Source organism: Lithobates pipiens, unplaced genomic scaffold, assembly GCF_037356315.1.
Source record: "Lithobates pipiens isolate NorthernLeopardFrog02 unplaced genomic scaffold, aLitPip1_a1.2 Scaffold_1, whole genome shotgun sequence".
Lineage (NCBI taxonomy): Eukaryota > Metazoa > Chordata > Amphibia > Anura > Ranidae > Lithobates > Lithobates pipiens.
The window spans coordinates 225015782-225036524 of record NW_027507685.1 but is presented as its reverse complement, the minus strand read 5'-3'; the positions used below and the strand labels follow the sequence as shown (position 1 = coordinate 225036524).

Here is a 20743-nt window from a genome sequence, read left to right as displayed (position 1 = left end):
TTGGGCTTCCGCCGTGGCCAATTTGGTAAGCAAAAGGTTAAGGTGTTCAGCCCGCTTCCGTTTAATACGGGCTCCGTGCTTAATAAACACGCCCCGGATGACCGTTTTATGAGCCTCCCAGAGAATCCCAGGGTCGCAGCCCGGAGTGTCGTTGTCTCTGAAGTACAGGCCGAGCTCCTTAGTGATATCTGTGAGAATGTCGGGCACCTGTAAGAGACTCTCGTTGAGCCGCCAGAAAAGAGATCGCGGGGAGGGATGGTCAGTAAGAGAGTAGGTCATAGATATGGGAGCATGATCCGACCAGGTAATCTGCCCCAATGAGGTGGCGGATACCAAGTGGAGCTGGTCATGTGGCACCAGGAAAAAGTCTATTCTGGAATAGGTCTTGTGTGGTGTAGAGTAGAAAGTGTAGTCCTTCTCATTGGGGTGATGGAGCCGCCATACATCCCACAGCTGGTGGCCTTGGAGTGTCAGGGCAATTCGCTTCTGACAGGCGGGCGATAGGGAGGATTGTCCCGAGGACGTGTCATGGACGGGCGATAAAGGAACGTTAAAATCACCCCCCAGAATCAACTGGCCCGATTTAACAGTCATTAAGCGCGTCAGGGTACGTTTAAGAAACCTGTCCTGTAGGACATTAGGTGCATAGAGGGAGGCTAGGGTAAATTGCTGTTCCCCAATCAGGCCAATCAGAAAAAGGTAACGTCCCTCGGGATCTGCTGTAACCGCCTGGCATTGCCAAGGCAGCCTACTAGAGACCAGAATGGACACTCCTCTAGATTTTGAGGTGGGGTTTGTGGAGTGATATACCTTGGGGTAATGTCTGTTTCGGAGTAGGAGTAGCTTATCATCCCGAAAGTGAGTTTCCTGGACAAATACTATATCCGCATGGGCCCTTTTGAGGTCATTTAATAGCATCCGCCTTTTCTCGGGGGTATTCAGGCCCTTAGCATTCAGAGATACCAATTTAAGGGAATCCACCGCCATGTCTAGTGGAGAAAACTAAGCAAAATAGAAGGGGAAGGAAAGACAGAAAGAGGATGTGAGAGAAGGGGTAGAAAAGAGGTAGGAGGAGGGTAGTGTGTCAAAGAGGCGGAGGGTTAGGCCCCTGCAACGCCTCTGTGCTCCGCGTGGGAGACGGGGCAACAAACTAAATGGAAGACAATAGCTTCGTATGTGCACCACCACGGCTACCCGGGGGTACACGCTGGCCTATGTGGGGTGGGGGTAGACAGAGGACCGGTATTGAGGTCCCGGTCCCCCCGCCCAACCCGGCACAGAAAGGTAAAATTGTCAGCATAAAACATTCAAACAATACAAAATTGGACAGTCAAGAGAGAGGTAACCTGTAAATAATGTGAGGTTAAAGGCAAAAAGCATGCAGCAAGAAATAAACATTCAAACAATACAAAATTGGACAATCAAGAGAGAGGTAACCTGTAAATAATGTGAGGTTAAGGGCAAAAAGCCTGCAGCAAGAAATAAACAATAGCACGGCCCGGCAGGCACCAAAATAATACAGTACATTCAAGTAAAGAACAGGGGTGTCCCGACCCCCACAACACCAGTGACACCGGCGGGTCATGTCCCATAAGAGGACAGTGGGAAGCACCTCCCTCTCTACCTCCCACCACCACAGCAGCCGCCTCCCGGGAAAGCAGTGTCAGGGGAAATCCCCAGTGAGTGAACAGAAACTCCAGTATGTTGGGACGGTCAACACCCAGCCCCCAGACCCCCCCCCCTCCGGCGGGGCGTCCCAACAACCCCGCCGATCTGTAGCGCAATATAGGACTCCCCAGGAACAGAAGTAGGCTACAGGCAATACCATAGTAACCATTCCCAGATCAACAGGCGAGGTAGGGCTGTTGAACAGGCCCAGGACCCAGCCCATCTAGAGGATACTGCGTGGCGCAGAGGAAAACCCTCCCCAGCCCCACCACCACCGCCCCCGTATTTCCCCCCCAGTTCCCCACAAAGTCCCCCACTTTCCCACATAGAACATAGGGTAATATAAAATCCAGGAAGGGGAACAAGGAGGGGCTCCCAGAAAAGGCAACAGGAGGCAGTCTAACCAACCGCATAAAGAGTCAGAGTACCTGTGGGGGGTGCCGAGGGGTCGTCCGCCGAGGAGGGGGACGGGCAGCCAGCAGATCCATCAAAATCGAGAAGCCTGTGCAGCGAGAGATCGGCCTCATAAGTCAGGGGGGAGACAGGAGCGACAGAGGTGGTGAGGGGGGAGAAAACAACAATAAAGTAAAATGACAAAATAACAAAAGTGTGGGGCCGAAGGTCCACCGCCCCACCGCCAAAGTCCATTCGCAGAAGGGGAGAGAGGCAGCCTCCACGGCGGCGGGTCTGGAAACACATACAACGGGAGGGACGTAGCAGCACAGTAGCTATAGAGGCCGGTCAGAGGTATGTCGCCGTGGGAGTAACAAGCCGGGACCCCCTAGACCTCACGGTCATCTTCTTGTGAGAGGGCTCGGGGACGCCTGCTCGCCCTCTGCATTCTCCGCGGCAGCGGGGCAGAGGATCCAGAGCCAGGCGGTCTTCCTTGCATGCGGGGGAGGTAGGCCAGCCAATTCGGGACTTCCACTGGGCCGGAGCCAAGAAAAGCAAAAAGCTCCGGGAGGGCCTCCGGAGACCGCAACAAAAAAGAGCGCTGGTTTTTGATAAAAGTCACCGAGATAGGAAATCCCCAGCGGTAGGTAGCATCACACTGCCTGGCCAGGGCCAGAAGGGGTTTCAGTAAGGCCCGACGGTACAGGGTCGGTCTTGAGATGTCAGGTAAAAGCTTGACACGAGCCCCATCAAAGTCAATGTCACCTGCCTCCCAGGATCTGCGTGCAATTATTTCTTTGTGCGTATAGTGGTGCAAACGGCACAGTACATCCCTGGGTCTGGCTGGATCTGAGGATTTAGGTCCCAGGGCCCTGTGGACCCTGTCTACTTCTATTCTGTCCGGTAGTTGGTCACCCGCGATTTGGCGAAATATCGCCGTGACCGTGGCCAAGAGGTCCCCCGGGCCCGTTGCACAGATCCCTGTTTTGACAGGGGAGCAGAGAGTCTGTTCCTAGTGATCAGGAACGACTATCTCTCTCTACTCCCTGTCAGTCCACTCCCCCACAGTTAGAAACGCCTTCCTAGGGAACTCTTAACCCCTTGATTGTCCCCTAGTGTTAACCCCCTGCCTTGCCAGTGACATTAATCAGTGGCTAGTTTTAGCTCTGATTAGGCAGTTACTGGTCCCAAAAAAGTGTCCGATCTGTCCGCCGCACAGTTCTGCAAAAAAATCGCTGATCACCGCCATTACTAGTAACAAAAATAAATAAATAATAAAAAACGCCATAAATGTTGATGCTAAATTTTGTAGACACTTAGCTTATTGCAATTTCTTTTTACCAGAAATATGTAGAAAAATACATATTGGCCTAAACTGATGAAGAAATTTTTTTTTTGTTGGATATTTATTATAGCAAAAGTAAAAAATATATATATATATTTTTTTTTTCAAAATTGTCTTTGTTTCTGTTTATAGCACAAAAAATAAAAACCGCAGAGGTGTTCAAATATCGCCAAAAGAAAGCTCTATTTGTGGGGGAAAAAAAAGAAGAAAAGGACATAAATTTTGTTTGTGTACAACGTCGACTACCACGCAATTGTCAGTTAAAGTGACTTAGTGCCATATCGCAAAAAATGGCCTGGTCATTAAGGGGGAAAATCCTTCTGGGGCTGAAGTGGTTAAAACGCGCGCGTGTTCAAATGAATAAAGGTAGTTGGTTGGGGAAGCTAATTAAGTGACCAATATCTGTCAACCTGAAATATGTTGTCTGTTCCCTGACTGACAGCCCACACTATACAAAGAAAGCTTCTGCTGCATCATGGGAGTGCAGTGTGATTCAGACCATACCCCATATGACAAAAAAATGATTTCTCTGGAAAATAAGGCTTAGAAAAAAAGAAATGTCTATAGCAAGCACAAGTGGGAAGAATTACTCATTCCCAAAGTCATAGAACCATAGTAGAGTGACGTCCAAAAAAGACCAGGTTTGTTTTTAACTTTTTTCTTTTTTTTTGTCCGATTATTAACTTAACCGCTTCCCAACCGCCTCTTGCAGATATGCTGCGGCAGAAGGGCACATACAGGCAAATTAACGGACCTGTACTGGAAGAACAGGGAAATGCTGATGTATACAAGCATTTTCCCATTCTGCCTAGTGACAGTGTAACTGATCATAGCTCCCTGTAATCAGGAGCAGTGATCAGTGATGTGTCAAACATAGCCCCTCCTCCCACAGTTGGAATCACTCCCTAGGACACACTTAACCCCTACAGCGCCACCTGATGGTTAACCCCTTCACTGCCAGTCACATTTACACAGTAATCAATGCATTTTTAATCGCATTGATCGCTGTATAAATGTAAAAGGTCCGAAAATCGCACCAAAAGTGTCCGATGTGTCCACCATAATGTCAGTCACGATAAAAATCGCTGATCGACCCCAATACTAGTAAAAAATAAAAATAAAATTATCAATAAAAATGCCATAAAACTATCACCTATTTTGTAGAGGCTATACCTTTTGCTCAAACCAATTAACGCTTATTCTGATTATGTAGAAGAATACGTATCGGCCTAACCTGAGGTAAAAAAAAAAAGTTTTTTTCTATATATTTTTGAGGGCTATTTATTATAGCAAAAAGTAAAAAATGTGTGTTTTTTCAAAATTGTCACCTTTTTTTTTAATTTATAGCGCAAAAACTAAAAACCGCAGAGGTGATCAAATGCCACCAAAAGAAAGCTCTATTTGTGAGGAAAAAGGGACATTTTGTTTGGGAGCCACGTCGCAGGACCGCGCAATTGTTAAAGCGACGCAGTGCCGAATCGCAAAAAGTGCTCTGGTCAGGAAGGGGGTAAATCCTTCTGGGACTGAAGTGGTCAAGGACCAGGCCTTTTCTGGAACTTTTTGTTTACAAGTAAAAAAACAGTATTTTTTGCTATGAAATTACTTAGATCCCCCAAACATTTATAATATAATTTTTTTTTTTTTATCACTTTTATTCCTACTACAAGAAAAGTAAACATCCCTTGTAATAGAATAAGGGATGACCAATCTCTCTTTATGTGGAGATATGAGGTCAATAAGACCCCAAATCTCTCCTCTACCTTTTGAAAGCAAAAGATCAAAAAATTATTAAAATTGATCTTTTGCTTAACCTCTTCAGCTCTGGAAGGTTTAACCCCCTTTTTGTTTTTTTGCAATACAGCACTGCATTACTTTAACTGACAATTGTTTGGTCATGCGACACTGTACCCAAATAAAATGTATGTTTCCCCCCACCCCCCCCCCCCCCCCCCCCCCACAAATAGAGCTTTCTTTTTGTGGTATTTCATCACCTCTGCCGGTTTTTGATTATTTTTTTTTTTTGTGCTATAAACAAAAAACAATTTTGAAAAAAAAAATATATTTTTTGCTTTCTACTATAAAACATATCCAAGTTTTTATTTATTTTTTTTAAATCAAATTTCTTCATCAGTTTAGGCCAATATGTATTCTACTATGTATTTTTGGTAAAAAATATCCCAGTAAGTTTATATTGATTCGTTTGCTCAAAAGTTATAGCATCTACAAACTATGGGATATTTTTATGGAATTTATTATTTATTTTTTTACTAGTAATGGCGGCAATCCAGCATTTTTTTTTAGCATGACTGCAACATTGCAGCGGACATATCTGACACGAAGTGACACTTTTTGTGATACAGTGATCAGTGCTAAAAAAAAAAACGCTGTCACTGTACCAATGACACTGGCAGGGAAGGGGTTAACATCAGGGGCGATCAAAGGGTTAAATGTGCTTTCTAACTGGGGCGGGAGGGGGGTGTGCTTTGGCTGCGAGAAAACAGAGATCTGTGTTCCTGCTTAGCAGAAACGCAGGATCTCCGTCTCCCCTTCTAGCAGAATGGCGATCTGCCTCTCTTGTGAACGATCGGTGGGTCCCGGTGGACATGGGGTCCGCCAGACCCACTCATTGGCTCCCGCTGTGTCCAATCACAGCGGGGCTGGTCGCCGGCCAGGATGAGCGAAATTGCATACCTGTACGTGATTTTGCACAGGAGAGCCCCCGGCCCCACAGTATATATACGCAGGGTGGTCAGCAAGTGGTAAAAAAAAATGTTTTACTTTATTGGAAGTGACGTCATGATGTCGCTCCGGTCTTACTAGATCAGTGTTTCTCAAACTGTGTGTCGTGGGATATTTCGGTCAGCCGTCAGCAAAGACAGCAGTCTGCAATGGTTGGAGCGCAGCGCCTGCCAGAAAGTGGATCACCGGGAGGAAATGACACGTTTTCAAAGCATGCGCCATTGTTGTGCATACTAGAGAGGCCACAATGCTCCTTTCTCAGTAGAGTGTGAGCCCTGTACCTGTGTACTAACCAAAGGCGATGTCGCTCTCCTTTAATCCACCTAGTGGTGGATATTGCTATATACAAAAAAAAAAAAAAAAGGAAAAGCGTGCACAGCCACCCTAGTGTAATACTGTTCATTAGACAATTGTCATGTTTTCCATGGATTGCACTCACATTTGGAAGTACGAATGAAGGCATGTAGAGCTTGTGTTCTCCTCTCCTGGATGGCTCCTGTAAAGTATGCGTGATGAACGGGGAACATCCAACCTCCCCAGATCCAGATAGCAGCTCACAAGCCGCCTAAAAGCACCTCCGGTGTGCACTGCGCACGGCGCATGCGCCAGTACCAGCAGGCATCACTCTGTGAAAAAAAACTAAATTTTAATATTTTTTCATATTGCAGCTGCATCTAAGCACAATTTATTTTTACATTGCAAATATACCTTTGCACACTGGCAGTGACTAAAATTCCAGGGCTTGTCTCCTCCCTCTGTTTTTCTCCCTCACTCGGCTAACGCGACCTCAGTGCTACTGAGTGGGGCAAGCCAAGGGTATTCATCAACCTGTTGCATCATCGGTTGTTAGGACGTAGGTGGCTGATCTGCATAGTGCCCAAGCTTCTGCATAATAAAAACCGGTGGCTTTGTGTAACAAAATAGGACAGGCTTGTCAAAAATTTTCGTAGGCATTTTTACCAAGGCACCATTGAAGAACCCAGATGGCACCGTGGTTGGAAAAAGCTGTCCTAGAGGGGTTTCCCTGCAGGTTTAATAAGCCTATGTCTTCTACTCTAAAGGACCAGAAATAGAAGAGCGTTTCACGCATGGCCCAGGCTCAACTGGTAGTGTTGAGGTTCAACACAGAGAGTTTCTTCTACCAGTCTCCTTCTTCCAGTGCTAGTGCTGTTTTGAAATTTCCAGCCAGTGTTGAATGGGAAATGCACCGAAATTAGACAACTAGTAGGAAGAAGTGAAGACTTAAGGAAAATCTTTATTCTGTTGAATATAAAAGAACCAAAATTATTTCCTATGGGATTTTAAATGGGGTACAACCTATGCATAAAAGATGTATTAAACCATAGATGAAAATCTTTTACATGAATAAAAACGGCAAGCTGATTTATACACACTACCATGTATTGGCATACATTCAACATAATGTTTTTATACTGATACATAAACAAATTCCACGCTTCCAAATTTAAAAAAAACATGATGGATGCATCCTTTGGGTCAACGCGTTTCGTGACAATCTCACTTCTTCGGGATCGGATGCCCATTGTAAAATCTGCAAATCAAAAAACGGCTTCATAGAGTATGTTCAAAAGTTCCCACCAAGCAGGGGATGAGTGGAGATAATGTGATATTTATACATATAGATGTCCATTAAGGGAAGCAATACTTACAAATCGGCTCATATGACAAGCTAAGATAACACCTGCCAATGGAAACCCTCGCCAGGTGTCTGGCTCCGATGTTGTTTTCCAAAGGGAAAACCGAGGAGCAGTACCTAAATTGTCAAAAAATATTGGGACGCCAGTAATGGCGTCAAAGTCTGTAGGATTCAATATTGAGTTGGCCCACACTTTGCAGCTATAACATCTTTAACTCTTCTGAGAAGGCTGTCCACAAGGTTTAGGAGTATGTCTATGGGAATTTTTAACCATTCTTTCAGAAGCCCATTCGTGAGGTCAGGCACTGATGTTACAAGAGAAGGCCTGGCTCGCAGTCTCTGCTCCAATTCATCCCAAAGGTGTTCTGTTGGGTTGAGGTCAGGACTATGTGCAGGCCATTCAAGCTCCTCCACCCCAAACTCGCTCATTCATGTGTTTTGTGCACTGGTCCAAATCATTTGGTGGACACCCTCCACCAAATGATTTGGACCAGTGCGCAAAACGCATGAATGAGCGAGTTTGGGTGTGAGATTATGGTGTGGGGTTGTCTTTCAGGGGTTTGGTTTGGCCCCTTAGTTCCAGTGAAGGGGACTCTTAAGGCATCAGCATACCAATTTTGACATTTTGGACAATTTCATGCTCCCAAGTTTGTGGTTGGTCCCCAAGTTTGGGGATGGCTCCTTCCTGTTCCAACATGACTGTGCACCAGTGCACAAAGCAAGATCCATAAGGACATTAAAGGGCACTTTTGGCGTGGAGGAACTTGACTGGCTGGCACAGAATCCTGACCTCAACCCGATAGAACACTTTTGGGATGAATTAGTGCGGAGACTGCAAGCCAGGCCTTCTCGTACAACATCACTGGCTGACCTCACAAATGCTCTTTTGGGAAAAATGGTCAAACATTCCCGTAGACACCCTCCTAAACCTTGTGGACAGCCTCTTCAGAAGAGTTGAAGCTGTTATAGCTGCAAAGGGTGGGTCAACTCAATATTGAACCCTATGGACTAAGATTGGGATGCCATTAAAGTGTGTGTGTGTGTGTGTGTGTGTGTGTAGATATAGATATAGATATATATAGATATATATATATGCAGGCGTCCCAATAGTGTACATGCTTCCACAGGGTGTAAAACAGGAATCGGAAATGGGCATAAAAGATCAGTAGTTACCAAGTGCTAACGTGTGAATGAGCAATCATCCCAGACATGACTCCAGGTCCCACAGGAAGTGGAAGAGAAGCTTCCACCTGCCCCCTCAATGTATCCCATCAGAAGGGGAACATGGCTCTCCCAGCACCAAATGTACTGCAGGTATGAAAGGACTCGCAGCACACCATCCAAGCCCCAGAAAAAGGGCAAGATGGCGCCTGGGTAAAAAACGACTCCAACTCATGGAAAGAGCATGCGCGCCCATGGTTTGGGCATTGCTGACGTCACTTGCGCAGATGCGCTACGATGTCATCGGTCAAAAACTTGGTGCCAATATAGATGGGTCCTGTCACCACTGGACCAGGCAGCTGACAGTAGGAGACATCACAACTCCTGGAAAAAATGCCAGACTCCACACAGCGACCCCACAGGGGCTCACTCAAATGTTACCTTTATTCTGCTGAAGCTATACTTCTGCCTGAAGAGTGTTCTGCACCCAACACGTCCTGGTCAGCTGACAGTACTGACTAAATCACAGTATGCAGCGAGAGACCAGGCAACCAACATACTTGGTTGTTGGATAAGATTTTTTATTTTTTTTTGACAGCGATAGAGTAAAAGATATGTGGCAAGAGCAGCAGGACAGGGGAGTATTAACTGTTCTTTTTCAGGAACGTCTTTGTTGAGTTTTTAAAGAACATCAACTTTGCTTAGGTGTGGTTTTATTCTGCGGTTGCCCCCTCACCCTAACTAACATGTTGTTAACAGGTTTGAGGGGAAATTTTCCTTTATAGAAGATGTAAACCCAATCACTACAACTTCATACAACTTTTAATCTGTTAATGTCATTTCAAAGTTGTGGCACCTTTAAGGGGTCATTTACGTGGAAGGCTCCTGATCATCTATGTGATTGGCTTTCACAGTTAGTCACATGGTCATAAGCCCCTCCTACCTGCTCCTAATTTTAAATCGTGACCGGGAGCCATCAGTGACAGTTCAGTCACAGTGAGCGCACGCTGCACAAAAAAACGTATTCTGTATGTATATACAGTGGGAGAAATAATTATTTGATCCCCTGCAGATTTTGTACGTTTGTCCACTTACAAAGAAATGAAGGGTCTATAATTTTTTTTTTTTTTATCATAGGTGTATTTTAAATGATAGACAAAATATCAACCAAAAATTCAGAAAAAAAACACGATACAAATGTTATAAATTGAGTTGCAGTTCAGTGAGTAAAATATGTATTTGATCCCCTACCAACCAACAATAATTCTGGCCCCCACAGGCTATAGTAGGTGCTCATGTGGTACACAGATTAGTGCTGTCAATTTAAGAAGGTGCTCCTAACGACATCTCGTTATGTGTATAAAAGACACCCGTCCAAAGAATATTTCTTCCATTCTAATCTCCCAATCATGGGCAAGACCAAAGAGCTGTCAAAGGACCTCGGGGACAAGATTGTAGACCTGCACAAGGCTGGAATGGGCTGAAAGACCATCAGCAAGAAGCTTGGTGAGAAGGGGACAACTATTGGAGCAATTATTTGCAAATGGAAGAAATGCAAAATAACGGTCTGGAGCTCCATGCAAGATTTTGCCTTATTGGGGGAAGGATGATCATGAGAAAAGTGAGGTATCGGTACAGAACTACACGGAAGTAGCTTGTGAATGATATCAAGGCAGTTGGGACCACAGTCACCAAACAAACCATTCGTAAACACAATACGCCGCCATAGATTGAAATCCTGCAGCGCCCGCAAGGTCTCCCTCCTCAAGAAGGCACATGTATAGGCCTGTCTGAAGTTTGCCAATGAAAATCTAAATGATTCAGAGAAGGATTGGTTGAAAGGGCTGTGGTCAGATTACACCAAAATTCAGCTCTTTGGCAATAACTTGACTCGCTGTGTTTTGGAGGAAGAAAAATGCTGACGCATATCCCTACAGGCAAGCACAGAGGTGAAATTATTATGCTTTGGGGTGGTCTCTCTGCTAAAGGTACAAGCCGACTTGGCCACATTAAGGGGCCATGTATTGTAAAATCTTGGATGAGAACCTACTTCCCTCAGCCAGAACACTAAAGATGGGTCGTGGATGGGACTTCCAGCATGACAATGACCCAAAACACACTGCCAAGGCAACAAAGGAGTGCCTCGCAGCACATTAAGGTCATGGAGTGGCCTAGCCAATCTCCAGACCTTTAACCCTTTAAAATTTATAGCGGGAGCTAATATTTGGAGTTGCCAAGCAACAGCCAAGAAACCTTAAGGATTTTAAGAAAATCTGTAAGGAAGAGTCCCCGGAGATGTGTGCAAACCTGGTAACCAACTATAAGAAACGTCTGACCTCTGTGCTTGCCAACAAGAGTTTCTCCTCCAAGTACTAAGTCATGTTTTGCTTGGGGATCAAATAATTTACTCACTGAACTGCAACTCGCTTTAAAACCTTTGTATCATGTTGTTTCTGGATTTTTGGCTGATATTCTGTCCTCCTGTCAGTACACAACAGCTCAGTGGGGGGAGATCTCTGAACTACCCTCGTATGGTTAGTACAGTGGCTCCAACCAGAGCTGACAGTTTTCTTTCGAATAGTGTCTACTTGGCTTTATAGGATTACAATGCTCTGTCCTTGGCTCCCAATAGTGCCCCTCCTGTGCTGTCACCCTGTCACATGGCTTCTGTTAGAAATACAAGTGGCCAATTTGATGCCTGTTACACAGCCATAATCCACTGTTGTCTCCATCAGGAAACCCGTCCTGAGAAATGCCATACAATCATCACTAAAATGCATAACAAGTTTTTAAAAAAGAAAAAAAAAATTTCTACTTTCATAAACTTTTATGCTGATGTCAAATAATGTCATCTTGCACAATGTTGTGTCGTTCTCTGTAATTTTGTATCTGTCATCTTGTCTTTCAGGGAAATGTACAGTCCAGATCCTCCCAGGTGTACCCACCAAAGGCCTCTGCGCCGATGACGTCCCTGAACTTGCTGACAAAGTCCGAGGGATGATGCTTGAGACTTTTACTGAAATCTCAAACGAGCGTCCAGGAAAAGAACCTGGCGGTGGACACTGATCCCCTCTTCTACCATCCTTTTCTTGTCATTTTTGGCCAGGGAACACCCCCCATTCAGGAGAAGCCAGGAGGAGGGACCCGTATAGAGGGAGAGGAGAGAACGCAAAATCATTTGAAAACAATCTCTACAGTATAAAGAGCATTGCTGCCCAAACTGATAAATTTGGCCACCTAAGGAGAACACAAGCAGAACTTCACTGCTAACACTGTGGGAAAAGCAGCATTACTAGCAGCATGGAGTTGGATCTTCCCTACTACTGCCACCAAGGAAAGAAAACCTAGGCAATGCCTTTCCATAGCAAAGAATTCCGTAGCCTTGAAAATCTAAAAAGAAATTTTATATTTGGTTAAAATGGTGCAGGGTGCATAAAAGGCAGCGGATAGGCACATAGGTCAACATTTAAAATAAAAAGATAGCTTTGGGTCAATTACTGACAGTGGAATGTTAATGAGCAAAGTTTTAAGTAGACCTTACATTTCATTAAAAATGAAGTCTGTACATATTCAATTTTAGCTTTATATACCAGAAGTTAATTATATTCCTGGCATTGTTCTGTGTAGTAGAGCATTCTGGAGCAACAATATTGGCATAGCCTCAAACCACACCTAGAGAGCTTAGTTTTCTGAACACCCCCGTCCCTGAAGACATCAGACACAAATGATTATCTCTGCAGTTTGGCTGAGAAGGCAATTACTGCCATCACATGACCAGGAACTCAGCCAGCAACCTACAGCGGGTGGGGGGACCATTATTTGCACTTTAGGTACTTCACATTTCACCTACTTTACACAGCCTGGGGCATTGTATACTATAAAGGTAGAATGTATTTTTTTGTTATGCAAGGCTCGCTTTACAGGGTTGATGATCGAAAACATTTTTTGAAGAAGGATGTTGGAAAGATTTAGCAGTTGGGTAGGTGGCAGACAAAATGGGGAGATGCATTTTAAATCTCCTCATCCTGAAGATCATTTAGGATAATTGAAAAGAAACAGTTAACCTGGATTTGCAGATTTGATCTGACCAAGGAACGAATGGCGGTACTGGAATTCTTTAGTTTACCTGGCTGGGACTCGAGTTCATGAAGGAAAGCTGATAACATTCCATTTCTTGGAAAGAGATGGGCATTCTTCAGTACAACAGAGTCAGTCTCTTTATTCATTTATGAGGGGGTGCCTTAAATCTGTATATTTCGTTATTTATTGGATGCTAGTACTGGTCTCTCCAGCTCTTTCCTTGACAGCTTTTCACGGTCTCCTCCTCCGCTGGCGGCCTTCTCACTCTCTCTCTTTCCCTTCTCATTTTGATTTACAAACATCTGTTGCCAGGAATTGGATAGGTCAGTTACTTAGGGTACGAAAATCTGGCATTGCCCTAATTACCTGCCCTGTATGGCCTTCCAGAAAATAACATGGGCTTGACATGGGGGCAAGAACCATGGAACTGCTCTGCCCAACTTGTGGCCTCTTCCCCAGGAAGCCTTCCCATCTCCTCAAGCTCTCGTCACTCCACAACCGCCGACCTGCAGCTTTTTCGCCTCTTCCCAGATTATCGTCTTGTGGCCTGAGATTTTCCACGTTTATTTTATTATTATTATTTTTTGTTTACACTCCAGCCACCTTAAGTCCTTCTTTGTGTCCATATATGCCTCCCCTTTCTACGCCTTTCTTGTGTACCAGTGTCAGGCGTGGAAGAACTACATGTGCCAATGTGTTCGTAACTGTGGATTAGGGGAAGAGGATATCATGTGGGTATGACGTGGGTTGGAATGTTGCGTGGGCGGGAGGGGGCATATTAATCTCCTGTCCTGTAAATGTGAAGTAGCATTGCACAAACTTTTCTGGGTCATCTTTGTCCTGTGTTTTATTTCTGCCAATGTTTGGTGACATGCGAAAGTGTCTTCTGAACAGAATGAGTATGCTGGATGGTGGGAGTGTGACTGACTGTTTTTTAAGGAAACTTGTCCAAACAAAATAGTGGCTGCCAAAGCTGAACCTCCTAAAAATGCTAGTAGGAGTCATGTGCAGACCTTCCATCTGCCCAGCTGAAGGCGTGTGCACAGCAAACTAACCTGCTAATTGCAAGACAAAGGCTTAGCATTGTAGGCCTGAAACATAAAATGCTGTTACTGGCAGGATCTCCACATAAGAAACTTTTGCAACAGATTCACCAAAAAATGATTAATGCATAAACCACTGTCCACTGGTATCCATGATACCAGACCTACTGAAAATGGAAAATTGGATCAACTCCTTACTGCCATTTTCTTTTCCTGACGCCAATCCATGGCAGCGTGTATACCACATGTATGCTGCCATGTTGGCTTCAGGAAAATGGAAAATTGTATCAAATACTTATTGTAATTTTCCTTTACTGGCCCCAGTGGTTAGTATGCTGCCAAGTTGGCAACAGGAAAATATATTTTAACAAGGCATAGAGCTGACGAAGGAGCGGCTGTTATCCAATGAGGCCACTTATTTCTATGTCCTATTTGTGAGGGTTGTCTTTTTCCCATCTTCTGAGAAATACACTGCCATTCTCTTTTTATGAAGATGCTACTGGTCTGTCTGCCTCTGGCTTCAAAGAAGATAAATATATGTGCAGCGCTAATAAACAATCTCGGAATCAACTAACATTATGTAGTGATCATGTGAATATCAAACATATGATAAAACCTGTGAAGAGACATAAATAAATCCACAATAAAAATAAGTTGTGTAATGTGAGCATGATGTCCACAGAAAAAATAAATCAAATGTGTGAATGAGTCCAGACCCAAAATGAGATTTCATATCATCCTTATGACATCAAAAGATGAAAATGGGTATGAAGTAAGGCTGCAAGTAGAAGATTATCCACCACCAATTGAATGGAGGCTTACCGGAGAGCTTGTACTCAAAAGGATTTGCAGATTCCTATGGTCCGTCCGATGGCTCTCCAGTGCAGTGACCCACATTGTAGTCAGTCAAGGAGCTGGGTGGATAAATTCTCCCATGTGGTATGGTTAGGAAGGAGAAAAAAGGGCCACATGGTGTGATTCCATGACGTAAACAGGGATTTATTTAATATAAAAGCAACGCTCACATTTGTGAAGATAAAAAAAGTAATTTGGTACAAATGACGCAATGGCATCAGCAGAGCCTGTCCCGGCCCCAGATAATGTCGTTAGACGAAACGCGTTGGAACAGGCTCCGCTGATGCCATTGCGTCATTTGTACCAAAGTTCTTTTTTATCTTCTTAAATATGAGTGTTCCTTTTTTATTAAATACCCCTTTACTTAATGGAATCACACTATGTGGCCCTTTATTCTCCTTACTAACCACCACACGGGATGGTTTATCCACCCCGCTCCTTGATTGACTACCATGTGGGTCACTGCACCGGAGAGCCATCGGACGGACCATAGGAATGCCTGACTCCCAGCCAGAGGTCGCCTACACGGATGCCCTCATCTTTTGGTGTACTTCACCACAAGCTTTGTTGACCCATCAGGCATACGTCCTTTTGAGTCCAAGCTCTCCGGTAAGCCTTCATTCCTATTGGTGGTGAATAATCATCTACTTGCAACCTTTCTTCATACCTATTTTCATCTTTTGATGTCATAAGGATGTCAGGAAAATTCATTTTATGTGTCTGGACTCATTCACACGTCTGTGGATTTCACACCCACTTTATGTACACAACTTATTTTTATTGTGGATTTATTTGATTATGTCTCTTCACGAGTTTTATCAGATGTTTGAGATTCACATGATCACTATACATTTTGAGTTTGTTTTAGCGCTGCCCTTATATTTGTCTTCTCTGTTTGCAACTGTCTTTTTGCTGTGCTGGCTGCTGTTTATTTTTTTTTAAACGGACAGTGCGTATTTTTTCAAATTTTTTTCATTTGCCACTGGCATTGTAAATGAGTCGCAAGGACCAACTGGCATATCCTAAAGCCATACGCTATTCCTGGTCAGCACCTCAAAGAATTTTGAATCAACAAGATGGCCAGGGAACCAGTAGAAGGAGAAAAAGAAAAATGGAAGCTGTCATGTTTTTGATTTCCAACAAATGCTGGTCACCTGACTGCTATGCTGATCCTCCCTTTTTTTTTTTTTTTGTTAGTTTCTAATAGGAATAAACTCAGCAATGTTCAGATCCTAGAACCCACCGGAGCAAGCCCACCAGGAAGCTGTTACTCTACTAGGACAATTATAAGCATCCGAGGCATTCCCCACCCCACAGCCAAACATATATATGCCCATTCTATATAGTCAGCTGTGGGGCAGGGATTGGCCCAATACAGGTAATCGCTTCCTGGGCTTGCTCAGGTGGGTTCAGACTATGCTTGAGCTCATTACAAGTTTTCAGTAAAGTGACCAGAACCTTGCAGCTCATGTGTGCTGATACATCTCATCCTTTACTGTCCATATGCTGTTTTGGGGTCCATGACTCAGAAAGCAGAGAACCCAGGGAAATGTAGGCAGCCTTATATAGTTCTCTTAAAGCTAACCAAGGCAGGATAAAGAAACCGGTTTACTTTAATGCTTACTGGCCATCAGCACAAACCCAACTTTGTTTCACGCCTTGATGCTCCATTTTGCTATAGGGATTGAAGCAGCCACCCAGTAATTCCAGATATGGCGTAACATACCTGGACCAATTACCAGTCCATAGTCGCGAGTAAGCTACGACTTGAGGCACTCATAGTTTACATGGGCTGGTGTCTCTGGAGTTTTGTGTATGTGGTGAAGGAAAGGTGAGTAGGTGCTCCCTGGTAGGGAAGGGTTACAGTGGAGCTCACAACAAAAATGTAAGGTCTATTTGTTGACCGTTCTCCTCTCCCCTGTTCCAAAAAAAAAATATTGGGAAAAATTAATTAAATAAACTCCCCTTTGCCTATCTGTGGTTCCTATGCAAGGCTGACGACATTCTCCTTTCACCAAGATCGCAAGGCATACTGAGTAGCGCAATTCTCGCTTTGCATCTCATGAGACTTGCTCTGGGATGTTGCTATAAGTAGGATAATATGGCACCCTGCACTAGGAAGGCTAGCGAAAAGGTTCTTTTATCGAATCCTTGCTATATTTTTGTTTCCTTTTTTATTTTTGAAAGCATTTTGCATTGGGGCTGATCAGCAAAGTTTGTAGGAGAACCTTGCCTGTTGTTCAAGGTCCACTTTAAAGTCAACCCTTTTGCTTTGACCTACATGGAAAACGCAGGTTCATTTCAAGTCGGTTTCCCTGGCAGGAGCCATCCCATCTGGATCTCATATCTCCTATTTTTACAGATGGTGAATGCATCTGGTAACTGTCTTCATAACACTATGCAAGATTTTGAACTATGGCAAAATGTATATTAAGCTTTGCAACCAGAGCCAATGTTCAGCACAAGGTTGTAGAGACAAAATGCAGAGTGTCCGGGGCCCTGCAACAAGCACAGGCTTGGATACACTGTGCTGAATTTTGGGCTCTGCTCTGGGGGGAGTGGGTGGTGTCTGGGCTGTGTTGCTAGGGCCCACCAGAGGATCCTTTTTGGTCCTTCTACAGACCAGGAGCCTAACCTCTCCAAGTAGCTATAAAGGTGTGCCATGGGTGGCAATGTTGTGGAATTTAAATGAGGTTGAGGTGGTTGTAGGAGGACCAAAATCAGTTAGGAAAGCACTGGCCACACCACTGAACCACCACCAACCTGTGGACACAGCTAGTTACAGATCGTCCAGCTTTCCAGCTGGTCCTTTTGCAGCTGTCCAGCTTCTATTTATTGCAGCATAAGTCATGCTTATGGACTTCACTATCCAACCTGCTGAACCCACTAGGACAGAAAGTAAAAATCCTATGAGAGCAGCAGTTTCTGAGATGCATCTCACGGTCAAAAAAAAAAAAAATCCCAAATCACACATGTTCTACATTCTAAGGGCCCATCCACACCAAATGCATTGTAGTAACCTACGTATGTTGGTGCACTCTGGTGTCACTCATTGTGAATGACCTTTACACACCTCAAAAAAGCATGTGTGCTACAGCACAGCAGTACACACGGGGTTACCTGTGCTCTGGTCCACAGAACACTTTTTTCTCCATGCGTTGCACCCATCTCATTTTTATGGCCTGCCTAATGCAAAGCCTCATATTGTGCAAACATGTATTTTAATGCACTGCATTGCGGTGTAAATGGCCCCTAATAGTTGGTCTTTGCTTGATGTTGAATTTTTTTTATATGATCGTGAACTTCCCCTTTAGGCCTGGTTCACACCTGTGCGGGTTGCAGTTGATGCATGTTCCAGGTGCATTTTTACTATACACGTTTTTGATCCATTGAAGTCAGTCTATGAAACCCATACATAACCCAATCGGCTGGTCCTTTCCATAAGATGCACAGATTTAAACGTGACCCATAGGAAACCATGTTAAATGGACTGTAGTGTGTTTCTGCAAAATTTAAAACGCTCTAAAAAATGCATAGGTGTGAACCAGGCCTTAGGTTCTCTTTATTAGCATTTAGAAGCTTCAACCCAGCCTTGTCCATCCATAACAGTTGACCAAAAACCTCAGGCTCAGTAAAACAATTCCATAGTCATTTCTGATGTCTTTTGAGATGCTTTAACCACTTCAAAACCAGGCAGTTTTACCCTCTGCCGGCCCAGGACAATTTTCAGTTTTCAGAGCTGTCGCTTTTTGAATGACAATTGCACGTTCGTGCAACACTGTACCCAAATGAAATTTTTATCATTTTATTCACACAACTAGAACTTTCTTTTGGTGGTATTTAATCACCACTTGTTTTCTTTTTATTTATTTTATTTTGGTTTTTGCTAAATAAACAAAGAAATACTGATTATTTTGAAAAAAAAGTGGTTTCTTTGTTTCTGTTTACAAAATTTTGCAAATCAAATAATTGTTCTTCATAAATTTAGTCCAAAAAATATTCTGCTACACATATTTGGTGAAAATAACCCAAATCAGTGTATATTATTTATTCTGTAGGAAAGTTATACAAATAGTCCACATACTATATGGTAAATATATGAAAATTATATCACTTGGAAATTAAAACCCTAATAAAAATGATTTTCGAAAAAAAAAATAATAATTTATCAATCCTGATGTACTGACACCTTATCTCCTTTCTTGAGGCCTGAAAATGGCAGAACAGTACAAATACCCCCAAATGACTCCTTTTTGGAAAGTAGACAGTCCAAGGTATTTAGTAAGAGTCATGGTGGGTTTTTTGAAGTTGTCATAATTTTTTGGAAAAACAACGTCATCATATAACTGGTGTGGCGGTGATCAGAGATTCTGAATAGTGACAATAAGGGGGAACAAAGAAAAAAAAATATGTGTGTGTGTGTGTATGTGTGTGTGTGTGTGTGTGTGATATATATATATATATATATATATATATATATATATATATATATACCGGTATGTGTGTATATATATATATATATATATGTGTATGTATGTGTGTGTGTGTGTGTATGTGTGTGTATATATATATATATATATATATATATATATATATATATAATACTTTTTTTTTTTTTATTACATTTTTTTTTTTTTTTTTTTTTAAACACACTGTGACCAGACTAATATAATGTTGTCATTATAACATTGTACTACTCTGGAGGCGATTCAGTTCGCATTGTGCGCTATACAAGTATTTCATTCATTCACTATGTTTTTTATTTATTTTTACACACATTATGATTGCTTATAGCGGTGAATTTCATTGCTATAGTATAAGCAAGCATTTTACGGAATCAAACTTTGTTTTGTTGTGATTGGTCAAAGCTAATCACATGGTACAGATGGGCTGCGATTGGCCCTGTCTGTACCATGTGAGCAAATTGACCAGTTACAGCTAGCAATACAATTGTACACCATGGATAGCATGAAAGGAAGCCATCCATTGTGTACAACTGTCATGTGACCTACTGTGATTGGTCACAGCAGTCACATGGTACCGGCAGCGAGCCAGTACTCTGGTCAGTCATTGGCTGTGTCCCCTTTCTGACAGGACAACATATGGAAGTCAGAATCTTAAAGCCACCGCCCGGCCATCATTCTGCTATAGGCCAGGAGGTAACAGTGTTAGGCTGGATTCACACCTATGGCATTTTTAGTGCATTTTGCAGATTTGCACTACAGAACGTGTTCCATAGGAAGCCATGTTAAATGGACTGTAGTGCAAATCTGCAAAAAGCAGTAAAACTGCATAGGTGTGAATCCAGCCTAAAAGAGCATTTTGTTGCAACTAATGCGTTAAATTAGTAATAAGCCCTCAGCTTTGTTTTTTTTGTTTTTTGGCTTTAAACATTGAGCACAGTAGAATAAACTATTTATTAAAATTGTTAGCACAGTGCTTACAGTTTACAACTTTCAAGGCCACTGCCTCCTGTTATCTCAGTGCTGCTTCCCTGAACTTCTGGTTTTCACACAAAACAAGAAGGGATGTCACCGCTCCAGGAGCACACATGCAGGCTGTAAACTGTCTCTTCGGCTGGGAAGCCACAGGTGCCGGCTATTACCACTAGCAACAGACAAAAAACAAGCTCTGGACTGCCGCACTCTTCAGAAGACCAGTTTCTTTTATGAATAAGCACTACAGATAGTGCGAAACATCAGCAATTTTTCCTTGTTCGCTGTGATGTGATTTTCCAATAAAAGAAAGTGGTCTTTTGAAGAGTGCGGCAGACCAGAGCTTGTTTTTGTCTGTTTCACACAA

The 20743-nt window shown here is 43.3% G+C and overlaps 1 protein-coding gene across 3 annotated transcripts in view; it reads left to right on the top strand.

Annotated features, from left to right (window-relative positions):
* The window catches only part of AGPAT1 (1-acylglycerol-3-phosphate O-acyltransferase 1), a 125910-nt gene extending 112037 nt beyond the window's left edge, over positions 1 to 13873 (top strand). For all 3 annotated transcript variants that reach the window (XM_077483764.1, XM_077483770.1, XM_077483780.1), the window contains one exon: positions 11872 to 13873. In XM_077483764.1, the coding sequence (XP_077339890.1) occupies positions 11872 to 12029 (158 nt within the window). In that variant the 3' untranslated portion in view covers positions 12030 to 13873. The remainder of the gene's footprint in view (positions 1 to 11871) is intronic.
* The last annotated feature ends 6870 nt before the right edge of the window (positions 13874 to 20743 follow it).